Below are 16,628 nucleotides of genomic sequence, written 5' to 3'. Positions count from 1 at the left end.
TTCTGGTTGCCTCAGCAAAATGGTTACCTTGCGCGTGCACACGTCCTGTTCACAATCAGTCATGTGAGCGAATTTGTGAACACACACAGCACCCAGATAGCTCTTTTTATTTATTTTGTGGTTGGCATCCGTAATGTTGCACTACTGCATCATCATGTGTTTTGCGAAGTTTAGATTTATGAACATAAAAGGAATGTTCTTTGGTACTGTGGTGCTGAACTAACAGTAAAAATGTGTAAAAGTAGATTATGATCATCACATTACAATTAAGGATTTTCTGAAAGATTACTGTACATGTATATGCGAAGAGAATGACAGTACAGCTAAGAATTAAGATTTATAAACATCTGTGCATTGTCTGCAAAAGAGAAGTGTAAGTGCATATAGAGATACGCAATAACAACAATATCATGGAACGGTATTTAATTGAAATGATGAAATATAAAGCACTTATTGTCATTGTACAATACAACAAAACACTAAAAATAATTCACCAAAAACATATAACACATTAGAGGACTAATAATTATAATATAATAAATGGACATAAGACAGTGTATTTATGTAGCACCTCACTAACATGGTTACAATGTGTTTAACAACACGGAAGGGACAATCAAAACAGAAATAAATAAATCAATTCATAAAACCAGAGAAGAAAAAGAAGTTCGACATAAACGCATGTGAACTTGACGCGTGAACGCGCCAGGTACCCAGTTGGTATGGAAACCAAAAGGCGCATAACACCATGTAGAGGAGGTGTCGCTAGGAGACTGCTCCCCCTGTGACATCGGTTAAAAAAAGCGCTTGCGACACTTTTAGCTCAGAATTGCCAAACACATTAAAGTCTGCATTTGAGCCCCGAACGCTTGATCAAATCGTATACGTAGGTTTTGATGTTATTAACATCATACCTAGACGTTTTGTAAACAAAACAGTAGACACCCTCTCACTCGCCCTCTGGTGGTAGACTATGGGTGTGTTTTTTGTTTGTTTGTTTTTAAATGCTGATGACGGTAAATAAATCTAGCAAAAACAATATTTGTATGGGTAGTAGTTATACTGCTCTATTTGCACCACTGTGTAGTTTTGTCGGTAATAACGCTTGGGGTTGTTTATGTCTATTTCTTCTGTTCTTGTTCTTTTCTAATGGCGGTTGACAACCAGCGTATGACTGTCACCTACTGGACTGGAGTGTGGATGTGCCTATTTATTTATTTATTTCTCTGGCGTCTTTTACTCTACTGTCTCTAATGCAATAATACATGTTTTGCCTTCTTTAAGATAGTAACTATTTTCTTTCTTCTGTCTTTCTTATTGCAGTCGCTTTGTTTGACAGTTTCTCTTGTGTCGCTCAATGGAGATTTGAATGGTGACGGGAGCCCAGACGCTAGATGGCGCTGATCGAGTTCGTGCCCTCTTCTCCATGGTGATGAACGCAGCGGGGCTGGAGGTCAGAGTTGAACGTTTGACAGAAAGCCGAATATGGATTCCATATTTCACGAGAAAGTAAGTTTAAATGTTATACCTAGAGCATTTAATGTCGAGTTATTGGCCGCGTGTGTTCGAAAAGCACCGGAGCTTACGGCGGATAGTCGATCCTCGGTGGTGTGAAGCCGGTGTCATGAGCATTGTGGTGGTGTATATCAGTATTGTTATCCAGACAGCTAGAATGCTAATTGCACCTGCTAGTCACAGATTTCTTTTGAAAAAAAAAGTTTACTTTAGGCTCGTACGAAGCTTTTTAATCGTCAGCAGGATGTTAGTAATCGAGCTAGTAACCGAACTGGTTTGGCACAGCTCTCGTTTCTGTTTAAAAGAGTAAGCGAGACTAGTTAAGCGGGTTGTTTACGTGAGTTGATCTAGCTGTATGTAGCTCTTCAAGTGTGCGACTGTTGCCGTTGGTAAGACCTAACTAATCACAGCCAAACAAGCAGTCAAACTTCAAATACAATATAAAACAGTTTCTCAGGTAAAAACTCAAACATCGGCCACATACACACATATCAGTACTAATTCTACGTTCAATTTAAGGCCAGAATAGATCAAGAATTAAAAAATCTAAAAAAAAACAACCCCAAGGAAACGACACTATACTCGTCAGTTTGCAAATGAGGAAACACCAGAGTCAGCAATCCCACTTATAAATGGGCTGTAAAATAATAATAAGCAAAATTAAATAGATAAGTAAACAATAAAATATATCAGGATTGATAGAGACATAATGATGCTGTGTAAAAAAGCCAAGCCAATTGCTCTTGTGGTATTTGTTATGTGTGTAAATGTCAGGGTTCCTCATGATATGATACACAATACATGGTCCATGAAACCAATAATATCATGATATCTGTGATAATCAATTTGCATGACAATCGTATATAATAGAGTAACTGGCAGGGACTGTTTACTTTAGAGCCCCTTAATAATTTGTTAATGAAAATATCAATATTTGACCTGGCATTGAGGAAGGACAACAATATATCACCAAACCATATTTTGACCCACCCCTAGTATATGTACGCTTACCATTCACTTTATTAGCTACATTTGAAAATGATATAAGTGGCAGGGCTGGCACATTGTGTGGTCTCCTGCTACTGCTGTCCTTCTGCACTATGTTTCCACGTGCTGTGCCTTCAGAGATCGTCTTATGCATGCCTTGATTGTAGTTAACCAGTATGGTCATTCTTCTTTAACCTCTGGCATCAACCAGGCATTTACACATTTAAAGAACTGCTGTTCACTGGATATTTTCAGTGGCTGTTTGTGAAAATCCAAGGGGATCACCATTTTCTGTGTCATCATTGCAATGCAACCATGCCACAGTCGCTTAAATCCCCTAACCTCTCCATTCTGATGCTTGGTTTGAACTTCAGCAGGTTGACTTTATCATGTTGTAATGCATCAAGTTGCTGCTGTTAAGTTATTGGCGTTAATTGGCTGTTGAAAAGTTGTTCTTAAGTGCCAGTGAATGTATACAACTGTCCCTGTGTTTGCAGCAAGAGGGCTCTCTCTGCGCCCAGCACTGCCTCAACAACCTTCTGCAGGGTGAGTACTTCACTCCTGTGGATCTGTCCTCTATTGCTCATCAGCTTGATGAAGAGGAGAGGATGAGGATGGCAGAGGGAGGTATGGCCAGTGAGGAGTACAGGACCTTTTTACAGGTGAGGAACATGATGATGGAGTAGGATAATTCTTACATGCTGTTACACTGTTTCTAACTTCATGTTTTGTGGATGTGTTTGTAGCAACCATCTGGGAACATGGACGACAGTGGGTTCTTTTCAATACAAGTGAGTTTAGGACATTCACTTTTATTGCTTCTCAATATTTCTATACCCACTGATAGTACATGATGTCAATAACCTTGTAACCTTTAATCCCTTAGGTTATTAGCAACGCTTTAAGAGTGTGGGGCCTGGAACTCATTCTCTTCAATAGCCGGGAGTACCAGAGCTTGATGATAAATCCAATGTAAAGTTTCTTCCTGTACACCTTATTATATAATTTGTCTCATGGGTTAATTTGTAGTTGCATAGGTGCTTTACAATTTAAGTCTAATATTGATGGTCTTCTGTTTTAGAGATGAAAAAGCCTTCATTTGCAACTACAAGGAGCATTGGTTTACTATACGCAAACTTGGACAACAGGTATGTTGTATTTCTCTTTAAATACAATTTTTCATACAATTTGATTGACAAAAAAAGTTCAATTTAGTTTAATTTTCATTGCAGTGGTTTAACCTGAATTCATTGTTGACTGGACCAGAGCTGATATCAGACACCTATTTAGCCCTGTTCCTTGCACAGTTACAACAAGAAGGTACTGCAATATTGACTTTATTACATTATTTTTGAATGTTGAAGTGCAAAAAAAGACAGTAATATTGGTATTTGTGCAGGTTATTCCATATTTGTGATCAGAGGAAACCTTCCTGAGTGTGAAGCAGAGCAGATCCTTCGGATCATGAGAGTGCAGCAGCAGCAGCGGCCCAGGCTCATTGGAGAGGATGAGGCCCAGACAAGTGCTGGGTATGTAACTGTATGTGACTGCACAGTGTAGCTGTAATTTCAAGAAGAGCTATTTTTGTTTATTTTTAATTTTTTTTAAATATATTTCAGTAAAAGTAAAATTTAACTTACTTGCGGCAACTGCCTTGCATGTGTGAGCAGCAGGTCAGCAGCAGTAAACCAGGCAGAGATGAACTTCAGTGTGGAGGATGAGGTTGTGGATGAAGACGAAGAACTGAAGAGAGCTCTGGCACTCAGCAGACAAGACATAGATGTGGAGGATGAGGAGGCCGATCTACGCAGGGCCATACAGCTCAGCATGCAAGGTCATTCATTTAAAATGTACTTTCATCACTTTGTCCAGACTAATTGCTGCATTACTAAGGTTATATCTATTGTCCAGCGAGTAAGCCTGTTATTTATTTCACAATCTATTCCAAGTTCACGTTAATTAGTTGTAATAGCTCTTTTAAAGTTGGCTGTCTGTTTTTTTAGGAGCAGTAATGAGCAACAAGTCTTCAGAGACTGAAGTGGGACATAAGAAAGCAGGCAGCCAGGCAGCAGGAAGTTTTTCAGGAGGACAAAGTGAGACTCTTACAGCTGAGGAACTGCGGAAGAGAAGACAAGCCTACTTTGATCGGTAGGGTCAGCTGCATCCTCCTATTTAAAACAGTTGTGTTCACGATTTTGCATACCAAGTGAATTTGACTTGAATCCTTTGTGTTGACTTTAGGCAGCAACAACAAGCTCAGCCAAACACCCCTCAACAACCAGACACAAAATCAACAGATGGCTCAGGTAAACAAATCTGTTGTTTTTTTTATATAATTATTGTTCAGATTTTTAAAGTCTATTGGATAATGACATGGAAGCTGCTGACATGTGTTGTCCTTCCTTTACTAGGGTCTGTAGACACTGAATCTGAAAAGGACCAACAACCACAGCAGAGCCAGTGAAGTTGTGAAAGGTATACCTCTGTTGTTTACCAGCTGCCTGGATTGGCAACCCCACACAGGGGTAGCTTTGCTCCTTCCTCTAACCTTTTGCACGTGCGAACACAAGGACAGTCAGAAGGCTGACACGTTTCCCCCAATAAGTTCGCGACAGAGGCTACAGAGAAGAGAACAACAACAAAGTAAAGGCAGCGGTTAGTCTAATCTAACTCAGTAGGGTACTGCGGCTGGGCAAAGGGTGACCACAGAACTCATGATGCAGTTAATCCAAGTTTGCAATTGCCTTTGTACCATGGCGCCTTCTATTTCTATTGTATACTGTTTTTTATTCTAGTTTGTTCTCTGAAAGAAATGGAAAGGAAACTTGAGCATACAATACAGCGTGTGTTTTTGTGGTTGGCGTGAATGCATACAGAGATGGGTGGTGTGTAAAGCCCACGAGAGACCAATGTTCAGAACACAGATAAAAGGTTGATTTAGTAATGACAGAGCCCTCCTACTACCTTTCACAATTGGACTTGGATTTGTTGGACATTTATGATTCCAGTGTTCGTTCCAAAGAAATACCAGTGAGTGTGGTTTTGAAATCCTTTGTGCAATGTACTGAAACATCTTTCAGCCAGCAGCACTAATATGTGTGGGTCACTTACACTTATACATCACTCACTTGACACTTGAACAACTATGAGTGAATTCTTAGGGTATTGATACAACGGCGTGTTTCTGACGTTGTGGCTTCATTTAAGCCGTTCATTCGTTTACTTTTAAGCTTATGAGCAGTAATGATGACGTTTAGGATTGCACAGCTTACAAACAGGGTGTTTTTCCACTTTGGCTGGATAGGTAACAACATACAGTACATATATAGAGCTACTTGTTGAATCCAAGATACTTCTGACTGATATTTTTCACATCGTGTCTAGAATAAGTTGTCATGTCAAGGGGAACAAAGTCAAAAACTGTAAACACATTGAAACTGCACCTGATAAATAATGCATTAATTTTTTCCAGCACAGTATGATCACTTAAAACCAAAAACATGTGACGTAAGTAGCCTAAATTGTGATTTTATGCATAGTTTCTCTTCATCAGTATTTGTCATAAACAATATAGGGAATGCTTTTTAAATATTAAAATAATAATTTTACTGTGATGTCACAGTTCACATTGACAGTCCCTAAAAATGCGTCCTGTATTCAGATGTGTTCATTTGCACTGTGGTTATTATAGGAAGCCATTGTCTGATCGATCACCCTATGAAATAACAGTGAAATGTTCAAGACCAGAAAGACTGTCGTGTAACCTCGTAATTTATTTCAAATGCAAAGAATAAACCAAAACATCAAAAATGTGTCCCTTTGCAAACACTACGAAGAGGATTTAATTTCTTTAAGCTCTCCATTTTTCATCTACAAGTTTCTGTCTTAGCCTGAATGCATAGTTAGGTTTAAGGAATAAACTACATTACAGCACTTAAGCAGTTCAATTTGCTTACAATTGCAATGTCTTCTGAAACATTCAGCATGATATCTCTTCATACCTCCACAAAAGTACTGGATGTCACATTAAATTAGATTTTTTTTGTGTGCGTTGGATGACTATATTTTTTTTGTTTCCTTTTTTTATCCGTTAGCCTTTTTTTCTACACACTTGTCGAACAGTATAAAATGTTGTTGGTTAGGATTTATTTATCATGACATTGTTTTCACTTACAGCATTCTAACAATTACCAATTTCACATGTTACCATAGCAAATTCTTTCATTTTATGTTAGGTATTGTTCCAGCATTAAAGTGATATTCAGTCCTTCTAACGTTTGTCATGTTGATGATTTTTGATGGATTATAGTCAGAAAAAAAACAGGTAAAAATTATCAAATGAATTATGGTATCGGTAACATCCGAGGCTCTCCCTTGTTCATACATGTCAAAATGGCTGCTGTGCATTGGGCCCATCGGTGGCTCTCATGTGACATCACGTCTGGAAAAAAAAGGCCAAGAATGTTCAATAAACAGTTCTGACTCCATCAGGATCAACACAGCAGCCTGTATGTTGTAGTTAATGTATAACGCTCAGAGCACACTTGCACTTTGTCTCCCCAAATAACACATGGACCTTTCAGACACAGTCTTTTCAAAGCTGGATAGTAAGTATGGTAGTTAGTTAATTTTGGGAGAGTGAATTTAAATTGACAACTTTCTGTTTCATTTACTGTTTTTACTGTGATGTTTTGACGGTTGTATGTATTGGAAAACTACACTATGCAAAACATCATTTTGGTAAATTGGGCATTTTCACTTTTATTACAGCTGCATATTTTTGTGTTTCAGATTCTTCGCCCAGGCTGGAGTTATGGCATTGCATAAAATTATGGGCTTTACTTTAATTCTAACCCAAATGTGCTTTCTCATCCCTATTATCCAAGCACAGCTTCCAAGTGCCACTATCTCCGATCTTTCCTTCAAAAATATGGACTTTGCCATGAACCTTTACAGAAAAATATCCAGTTACCATGACAAGAACATCTTTTTCTCACCCCTGAGCATTTCTACCAGTTTCGCTGCTCTCTTAATGGCTTCTGATGGCGTCACCCACGAGGAATTACTCAAGGGTCTCAACCTGGAGCAGCTGGAGATTGCTAACCAGCCCGAACTTGTCCCAAAACTTTTCCAACTCCTTCACGAGAACATCACACGGAATGGATCGCTGACACTGGATCAAGCCATGGCCCTCTTTGTGCACCAGCAATTTGAGGTGGAAAAGGAATTTGAAAGCCAGATCAAGATGTTCTTCGATGCGGACATCAAACCTGTAGACTTTGCAGACACAAAAGCAAGTGTCCGCTTCATCAACAATTACGTCAAACAAAAGACTGAAGACAAAGTGATAGAGCTGATTTCTAGCCTGGATGATATGACTCAGCTCATGTTAATCAACACAATTTTCTTCCAGGGTAAGATGAATCACTCTTGTGTATTTTAGATCTTCAGAATAAAGAATAAAGAAGTATTCTATTTTTCACAGGAGGTTGGCAGATGCCTTTCAACCCCAATTTCACTGCGAGCGCCCCCTTCTACATTAACAACTACAACATTGTGGAAGTGCCGATGATGTTAAGAGAAGATAAGTTCTACACGATGGAAGATATTCCTCTCGGAGCCAAAGTGCTGAAGCTTCCATATAAGGAAGGTGTGTCCATGCTCATCCTGCTGCCCAACAAAGGCATGGACTACACTGTCGTTGATGATGAGATCACTGCCAGCAGGTTCCTCAGATGGATCAGTAAGCTGCAGAAAACGTAAGTGTGTGTGTGTGTGTGTGTGCATTTCACCTTCTACATCCTGTTGTGTTTTATTATTTTCCTCCAAGCATCTGCCAAAAACTGTGCATGTCATTATCAAACTCCTTACAGCAATAGATACTGTCTTCTTAACACGTTCAATCATGTTCTTAGCAAAATAGAAGTCGTCATGCCCAAATTTAAGATGGAGCAGTCGTATTCCCTGCACAAACTTCTACCAGATATGGGAATGGTCAGTGTCTTCAGTAATTCAGCCAATTTGACAAAGCTGAGTAAGGATGGAGGCATCAAAGTGTCAGAGGTTGGTTTTAATTTTACATACCTACATGTTTAGTAACGCCATACAGTGACATACAAAAGACGTGACTTTTGTCTCAAACGTAAACAGGTGCTGCACAAGGCTGTGATTGAGGTGGATGAGACTGGCACCACTGCAGCTGCCGCCACAACCATCGGCATCACTTCGTATTCCCTACCCAGGACCTTCACCATCAACAGGCCATTTTTCTTCTTCATTTATCACGAGGACACAAACTGTCTGCTGTTCATGGGCAGGGTGATTGACCCGACCAAAAATTAGCAGTTCATGAGTGCTTTCATGTGACATTATTGTGTTGATGTAGACGTCTTAAAGGCTTGATGGGTTGAAATGCTTGTTTTGGTCAGGTCTCTAAAATATACGTGATAAATATAATGTAAGACGACAGTTTTTTTGCAAACACACATACATACTGACGTGTGCAACTTTTTTTCATTTCATGAAGTCTGTTTGTTATTGATGAGTAAATTAATACATGACCGTGAGAGAAGTCTTGAATATACACATAAACGGGTTGCCAGTTTGTGAAAAATCTGTGAATAATAAACTAATATACTCAAATGCACTGTTGCACAGCCTTTGCCTTTTTCCACCCACTGCAGGGCACTGACTCATTTACCTCTGACCTTCTGGAATCAAAACTGTATTGATTCATTATGCCTGTGTTGGTGTTGCTCATGAATGAAATCATTTTGTTCTTTTAAAGTCCTGCATAAATTCTGGTTTATATATTATTCGTAACCATTTGTGCATTTGTGAGAAGGGTGTTGACAAACGGGTTATTAATCAATTTACTGTCCGTGTCGATTTAAAAAACGCCATCAGCGTGGTTGAACATGGATACCAGTGACCACTGTTCCTGCGCTCTCGACAAATAAAGTTTTTTCAAATCACGTGACTGACTCTGTCATGGCGGCGTCCTCGTGAAGTGCGTGGTTGCTGTCAGTCATATTTTACTGTTTGTTCGTCGCATAAACTCAAGGTAAGACGTTTATTTCCCCACGCAGTTGTTTGTAGGTGTTCTATGGTTATGTATAATGTTTAAAAGTTGCGCATAATTGTTCAAGGTTAACGTTTTTATCGCTAAATCAACCTGCATGATAGCTTCAGCAAACTGACACGCGAGCACGAGCGTTTAGAAAACCTTTTTTGTGTAACTCGGTCATTTTTGTGTGTTGTAGGAAAATGAAAACTAAAAACGTCAAACTCAATAACAGGCGCCCATCGTCCGGGCCGCAGAAACGGGCTAAACGCGGTATCAGCGTGAAAGGTAAATGGAAAGCTATCGAGCTCGACCCCGGTCTCTTCTCCGAGGAGGGCCTGGAGGGTCTGGTGTGTTTTGAAGAGCTCACAAATTACAAGTTGGTAGACGCTGATAAGGCTGCGAGCAATGCAACGAAAGAGCTAACGAAAAAGGAGGAGAGGAAAAAAAAGAAGACAAAGAAAAGGAAAGCGAGCGAGGAAGAACAGGCTGATGGGTGTCCTGTCGTGGAGAGCAAGGAGGGAGGGGAAACATCTGAACCCGCTAAGAAAAAGGCTAAAAAGAAGAAGAAAAAGAAGAAACAACCTGCAAAGGAAGGAGTCCAACAAGACACAATTTCTGCAGAAGTGACCGAGAAAGACGTGGCTGCTGAAGAGGAGGAAAGAGAAGGTGAACCAGCCAAAGATGACTCCAAACAAAAAGCCCTATCCAATGAAGCAAAGAAGATCAACAAAAAGCAGAAAAAGAAACAGAAGCAGCCGATAGAAAATGCTGCAGATGTGGAGCCTTCATTGGAACTTCAGGCTCTGGAAGAAGTGAAATCCTCTGAAGACAATGTGGCAGTCCCTCCTAAAAAGCTAAAGCAAATAAACAACTGGACAAATGCAGCACTCGCTAGTTCTGTCAAAAATACTGATGTGGGTGCATGGAAGGACCTGTTTGTTCCCTCCCCTGTGCTAAAGGCACTCAGCAACCTTGGATTTGGATCACCTACACCTGTCCAAGCCCTGGCATTACCTCCGGCTATCAGGGATCGTATGGATATACTGGGGGCAGCTGAAACAGGTAATATGATGCACTGCATCTATCACATCTGTGATCGATCAGACAATGGCTTCCTATAATAACCATTTTTTTGCCCTATAAATGAACTTAATATGAGATTAATGTGAGCATTGTCATTGCAGGGAGTGGTAAGACACTGGCTTTTGGCATTCCAATGATCCATACCATACTGGAGTGGAAAAAGGGCTCCGATAAACCTGTTGATGAGAAAAATGAATCGCCCACAATTGTGGAGAGTTTGTATTTACCAACTTTAAATTCTGAACTTACTGCTGAATCGATATCAGAAGAAGATGAGGAGGTCAACATTGAGGCTGTGGATCAAGGTGTCTCAGATGAAGACCAAGGTGCCTCGGATGAAGACAACAGTGAGGACGATGAGCATGAAGATGAGGATGAAAGACTTGGATGCGTTCAAGTAATCAATGATGCAGAATTTGACTTTGACGACGACGCTGCTGAAGAAAAACTTGCTGGTGGTCAAAATCAGCCTCTGCTTGGACTGGTCCTCACTCCCACCAGGGAGCTGGCTGTTCAGGTTAAACATCACATTGATGCTGTTGCAAAATTCACAGGTAAGTCATTCAGCCATGTTGGGTCAGGGGTCCTCATCCGCTTTGAATGTTGTGCATGTGAAGATACTCAGTGGAATTTCTGTACTGCAGATATCAAAACGGCGATAGTGGTGGGAGGAATGGCAGCAGAGAAACAGAGGAGGATGCTGAAGCACAGACCAGAGATTGTTATTGCTACTCCAGGACGTCTGTGGGACTTGATCAAGGAGAGGAATCCACATCTGCTCAACCTCAGGCAGCTCAGGTAAGTCACAGTCTCAATCTTTGTACTGTTCAATACAACGTGGAGAAATACATGAAATAAATAGGACCGTTAAAGCAGTTAAAGACTAACTGTGGGATAATTAATGACAATAGGCTTTAGGTGGCTGTGGGTTAAGTAGGTTGAACCAGTGTCCGTTATCAGTTGTTGATAATCTTTACAACACATTTTAAGTTGGTCATTTTCCAAGTTTAGGATAGACATTTTTGTCAAACGCTCTGTAATATCTGGCCCACTAATTGGCTCAAAGTAGTATATCAAAAATATCCATGAAATTGGCAAATAAATAAAAAAACAAACGGCAAAATGTTTCCTGAAAGCTAAACGGACACCACAGACGGTGATTGGTTTATTTTGACAACCTTGCAGAATTCAGCCAGATCTGAGTTAAAGTGTTTGTCCTCATTATTTGGGTTCTTGGTTTACTTTGTAGACTTGTTGATCACCTGTGTAGTTCTGGCAGTTCCCTTGGTTGTATTCACATTCATACAAAATATACAATGAAGTCAGGAGGAAACCTTACACTAAATATGTTATATTTGAAAAAGCAGTGTGAGGGATGGTCCAAAGATCAGGATTGTCACATTTACGTTGTGGGTTTGTTGCTCTGCAGGTGTCTGGTAATTGATGAAGCCGATCGCATGGTGGAAAGAGGCCACTTTGCAGAACTGGATAATCTGCTGGAGATGCTGAACACCGAGAACTTTAATCCCATGAGGCAAACATTTGTGTTCTCCGCCACACTGACCATGGCTCGCACCCTGCCCACTCGCCTCCTGCAGAAGAAGAAGAAACATCTCGACCAGAGGAGCAAACTGGAAATTCTCATGGAGAAAGTGGGGATCAAGACCAAACCCAAAATCATTGACCTGACCAGGAAGGAGGCCACAGTGGAGACACTGATGGAAACACAGCTCCACTGTCAGAAAGAGGAGAAGGACTTCTACCTTTATTACTTCTTGCTCCAGTACCCGGGGCGAACCATGGTATTTGCCAACAGCATAGACTGTATCAAGAGACTGAACTCACTGCTGGTTATTCTGGACTGCACTCCACTGCCTTTGCATGCCAACATGCACCAGACACAGCGCCTCAAAAACCTGGAGAGGTTTGCTGAGAGGGAGAGGTGAGTCACGTGTGTAATTGTGCAGTGTCGCTTGACTATACTTAGTTGAAGTTGTATACATTCTCCATAAAACACATTTCTAAGTTTCTGTTATTTGCTGCAACAGTGAGATAAAGCGCAGAAAGACGCACACTATTGTTTCTATTTCATATGCTGAGTTCCACCTTTAATCCTGCTCTTTATTTAACTATGTCACTTCATTTACAGGTGTGTTCTGCTGACTACTGATGTTGCTGCAAGAGGACTGGATATCCCCAATGTTCAGCATGTTATTCACTATCAGGTGAGGTTTTAAAACCTAAAATAAGTTTGAATTATTTTTGACTCAGTTGGTTCAGGTATGGGTATTAAGCGCTAAAAGCAACCCTACTGTTTATACAACACCAAGCCATAGTGTAGGATACTGTTAATGTCCTTCCAAAGTATGTTGTTTTTATTGTTTTAAAATGGAAAAATATCAATTGATTTGTTTAAAGATTAATCGTCCTAATTAATATATGATTGTATGTAATGTTCTCCTGTGTACTTCAGGTTCCAAGGACATCTGAGACTTATGTCCATCGAAGTGGCAGAACAGCGAGAGCTACCAAAGAGGGTCTCAGTTTTCTGCTGGTTGGCCCAGACGACCTGATTAACTTCAAAAAGATTTCCAATACTCTAGGGAAGGATGAGGAGCTTCCGACATTCCCCATAGAGAAGAAATGCATGGACGCAATCAAGGTGAGCTCCGCTGGCCGTAGGTTTTAATGTTATTTTAAAAGATTATATGTTTAATTAATTTTTTTACTGTCGAGTGTTTTCCGTCCACAGGAGCGAGTAAATTTGGCCAGAAAGATTGAAAAGATTGAGTTCCACAATAGCAGAGAGAAGCAGCACAACTCCTGGTTCAAAAAAGCAGCAGAAGCTTTAGAGGTGGACCTGGATGATGATGTTTTACTCGGTAAGAGCAACATAATCATACCATGTACAAAAAAAGCCTTTTAAGCACAAGTGAAATCTATTGTAAAATGTTCAAATTCAGACCGCTGATGATGCCATGTATGTTCACAGGCAGAGGAAGTGACGAGGACGCTGACAGACAGCAGCAAAGGATGGTAAAGGGCATGAAGATGCATTTGAAGCACTTGATCTCCCAGCCTGTGTTCAAGAATGCAATCAAGACTAAGTACCCCACTCAAATGGGGAAGCTCTCCCTGCCTCACATGCCCCGTGCAGGGATGGAAAGTGCCCTAACCAGGGTGTCGATGCAGCAGAAAAAACAGAAGTTAAAGAAAAATGTCCCAACACAGCAACAGAAAAAGAAACAGAAGAAGAAGCAGCAGCAGCAGCAGCAGTAGTGACATGGTATTGAAGAAAAGTATATTTTTAAAAAAGTCCATCTTTGACAAAAATGTAACTGCTCATCACAAAAATTGTAACTTTAAATCAAGTAGTTATTGAACAATGAGCAAAAACAATGTTGTGGAATCTCTGTACACCGATTTTATAAAAGAAAATCTGTTTTCACAAGAGTTTTAAAGCACAGCTGGGATTTATTCATCCAAAGTCCATATTCCTGAGTTGAGTCCCATTTCATCATTGGTTAGTGCTGAGGTCGTGGGTAGAGAATGTTGTAGTGTGCTTTTTGATAGAGGAGGTGCATGGAAGGTTCAGCTCCTTCTGGAATCACGTGGTGAGCCAACTGCTGTTCATCACTCTCCACAGAGACGACATGTATGCAAATGTCCAGGGCCTCTGACAGAGCCAGAATGTCCACGTGGTCACACTCCATCGCCATAGCTTCTACTTCCTGAATGAAGAGAAAACAGACGTGACCAAATGCGACCGCTGTATCTTTGGCACATGATTGATTTACCAAAAAGAAACTGTTTGTTTCTTTCACTAGATGGCAGCAACACTTAACTAACCTGGCGACAGTATGCGTGTAGACTGGGCGCCTCCACAAAGTTGCGGAAAAAGTCTGCATGGTTTTGTAAGTACGCTGAAGTGAGCAGCCTGAGATACTGCACCACGCTGTCAGAGGTGGTCTTCTCATTGAAGAGCCTGAGCAGCGTGTCTTCATGTTCATTCTCCTGGCACTGCTCGATCACGCTCACAACCTTCAGGAGCAAAACGAAATCAGAAATGGATGTTATTACTAATTTATATGAACATTAATATTCAAAAAATGTCACGTTCAGCTCTTTACATCTCATGTGACCCAGGGACTCCAAACCAATGGCAGATTCTATTACTAATGATGTTAATGCTTGTTATATTTCACATCAAAAGTTACTCTTGTGATCCACTGACCCTTAACGCCAAATGCCACGCACAGGACAAACTCAAATGTCAATGAAGCTGTTCAAAAAGAGTTTGAATTAACCTGTATATACATTTGAAAACAGAAAATGTGGATTTGTGCTATTTGTCTCGGGTGATAACGTTTTTGGGTTTGGAAATATTGTCTGTAGGTCATGATACCCAGAAATAATGCTGTTTTTAGTTTATACAGGAACTTATTGATGAACTCAAGAGAAAGTCCTGGATTCTGGAGTAAGGTGTTAAAACATTGGTGAGATTATTGCAGAAAAAGGAATTCTTTACTGTGTCCAGGTGGTGGTTGAAGGCGCTCTCATCAAATCCCGCAGACGACAGGACTTGGCCACTTTTAATTATTTTATCCTTGAATCTGAAATTGAAGGGAAAAAAAAGCAAAACAAACCTTTATTTACCCACATAGTAATTAATTCACATCCTAACAAAATAGTGACTCAACATTCTAAATTTAATAAAAAAAAATGAGAATTTTAGTTGACATTTTTCAAATGTCATCTATGAAGAGTTGGTGAGTCCATATTTTGAGGTTGTCACCATTTTTGGTATAATTAGTCTTTCTTGTTTCGATGACAATTCAAGATTGTGTCACTATTTTGAGATGGATATTGATATATGTGGTTAACCAGTGTAACATTCCTGTGTGACTTGTGTTTAAAGGGCAGTAATGATGGTGCCTGACCCCTGCAAAGCTCTGGTGTTGTGCAGGACTGTCTCCATGTGTGCGAAGCAGAAGGCTCTGTAGAAGCAATTCCCATCGCCGCGCACTGTCCTCACAGAGGAAAACTGGCTGCTTAAATCCTGACAAAGAACAGCAAAATGTGATTAAATCTGCTCGTTATACCCACAGTAAACCACACCAGCCCCGAAAACCAGCCTACTTTAAGCTTGACATCCGGGCTTTGGTCTGGAAACAGCGAGCAGATGTCCTCTCTCTCTGAGACAAAGCAGACATCCTCCATCTGTCCACAACAAACACGTTTTTACTCCTCAGCGAAAACAAGAAGAACAACTTTGAAAACAGGCCGACGACGTACCTTCACATTTCCACAGCTTGAAAGCACTGTAAGAAAACGTCATTAGAGTTGAGTATGCAACGCGACATGCGTCAACACGCCGTGAAGACGCAGTGTTTCACTTTTATTTCCATTTTCTGTAAACCGGATGTTTGCAAGTACCACGTGCTTCTGTTAAAGCGACAGTACACGATTGTCTTCGTTCCTTGTTTCCGACCAATATTGTTGAAAACGTCACAATAGTCGCAGTAGCAGTGGAATGTGAACCTGACCTAACTGGGAAACCTAAAAGTATTAGTTAATCCTTAGGAATGTAAATGACATACACAGACACGTGTTAAATGTTTAATTTTCATGGTTTGCCCCTGTAATTGTATGAACCTTACATAACCTGTTTTTACAGAATTGTCTCACAACAGCTGACCACGCAGTGAGGGCACTCAGATTCAATATATTTTTCGTGCAGATTTGGGGATTGGGCTTTCGCCCCTGTGTCAGCTGAGATTGGCTCCCTCATGTGGACGAAGAAGCAGAACAAAATGAAGATAATCCATTCATTATGACTAAAAGAAAAGCACGCGGTTGTGAGCACTTTATTTTGAAAATATTTATGAAAACTGAAGTGCAAAATTGCTTACATTTATTAGACCATCACCCAAAGCCACAGCTGCCCTAAATTAACATAATTGGTAATTATCAAAAT

General features: G+C 40.3%; 4 protein-coding genes across 4 annotated transcripts; 3 read left to right on the top strand and 1 right to left on the bottom strand.

The window, feature by feature from the left end:
• Positions 1-4: 4 nt before the first annotated feature.
• On the top strand, positions 5-6,776 carry atxn3 (ataxin 3). Its single transcript, XM_044046858.1, has 11 exons — positions 5-1,509; positions 3,000-3,164; positions 3,249-3,293; positions 3,389-3,474; positions 3,584-3,650; positions 3,735-3,822; positions 3,902-4,031; positions 4,173-4,336; positions 4,506-4,650; positions 4,744-4,808; positions 4,914-6,776. Exons 1-11 carry the CDS (start codon positions 1,486-1,488, stop codon positions 4,964-4,966), a joined length of 1,032 nt encoding a protein of 343 aa, XP_043902793.1. The 5' UTR covers positions 5-1,485; the 3' UTR covers positions 4,967-6,776.
• A 269-nt stretch (positions 6,777-7,045) lies between these two features.
• On the top strand, positions 7,046-9,144 carry serpina10b (serpin peptidase inhibitor, clade A (alpha-1 antiproteinase, antitrypsin), member 10b). Its single transcript, XM_044046854.1, has 5 exons — positions 7,046-7,109; positions 7,294-7,916; positions 7,988-8,261; positions 8,418-8,565; positions 8,653-9,144. Exons 2-5 carry the CDS (start codon positions 7,316-7,318, stop codon positions 8,842-8,844), a joined length of 1,215 nt encoding a protein of 404 aa, XP_043902789.1. The 5' UTR covers positions 7,046-7,109; positions 7,294-7,315; the 3' UTR covers positions 8,845-9,144.
• A 318-nt stretch (positions 9,145-9,462) lies between these two features.
• ddx24 (DEAD (Asp-Glu-Ala-Asp) box helicase 24) lies at positions 9,463-13,930 on the top strand. The gene is made up of 9 exons (XM_044047751.1): positions 9,463-9,565; positions 9,765-10,630; positions 10,753-11,205; positions 11,296-11,449; positions 12,081-12,593; positions 12,801-12,876; positions 13,125-13,313; positions 13,404-13,533; positions 13,644-13,930. Exons 2-9 carry the CDS (start codon positions 9,769-9,771, stop codon positions 13,928-13,930), a joined length of 2,664 nt encoding a protein of 887 aa, XP_043903686.1. The 5' UTR covers positions 9,463-9,565; positions 9,765-9,768.
• A 175-nt stretch (positions 13,931-14,105) lies between these two features.
• On the bottom strand, positions 14,106-16,628 carry LOC122782517 (ubiquitin thioesterase OTUB2-like). Its single transcript, XM_044046860.1, has 6 exons — positions 15,947-16,628; positions 15,791-15,871; positions 15,592-15,710; positions 15,180-15,264; positions 14,501-14,692; positions 14,106-14,382 (listed from the first exon to the last, which is right to left on the bottom strand). The coding sequence occupies exons 2-6, from the start codon at positions 15,869-15,871 to the stop codon at positions 14,176-14,178; spliced, it is 684 nt and encodes a 227-aa protein (XP_043902795.1). The 5' UTR covers positions 15,947-16,628; the 3' UTR covers positions 14,106-14,175.

The sequence above is a fragment of the Solea senegalensis genome, linkage group LG16, assembly GCF_019176455.1.
Source record: "Solea senegalensis isolate Sse05_10M linkage group LG16, IFAPA_SoseM_1, whole genome shotgun sequence".
In the NCBI taxonomy this organism is placed as follows: Eukaryota; Metazoa; Chordata; class Actinopteri; order Pleuronectiformes; family Soleidae; genus Solea; species Solea senegalensis.
This window is presented reverse-complemented; position numbering and strand designations above follow the sequence as displayed.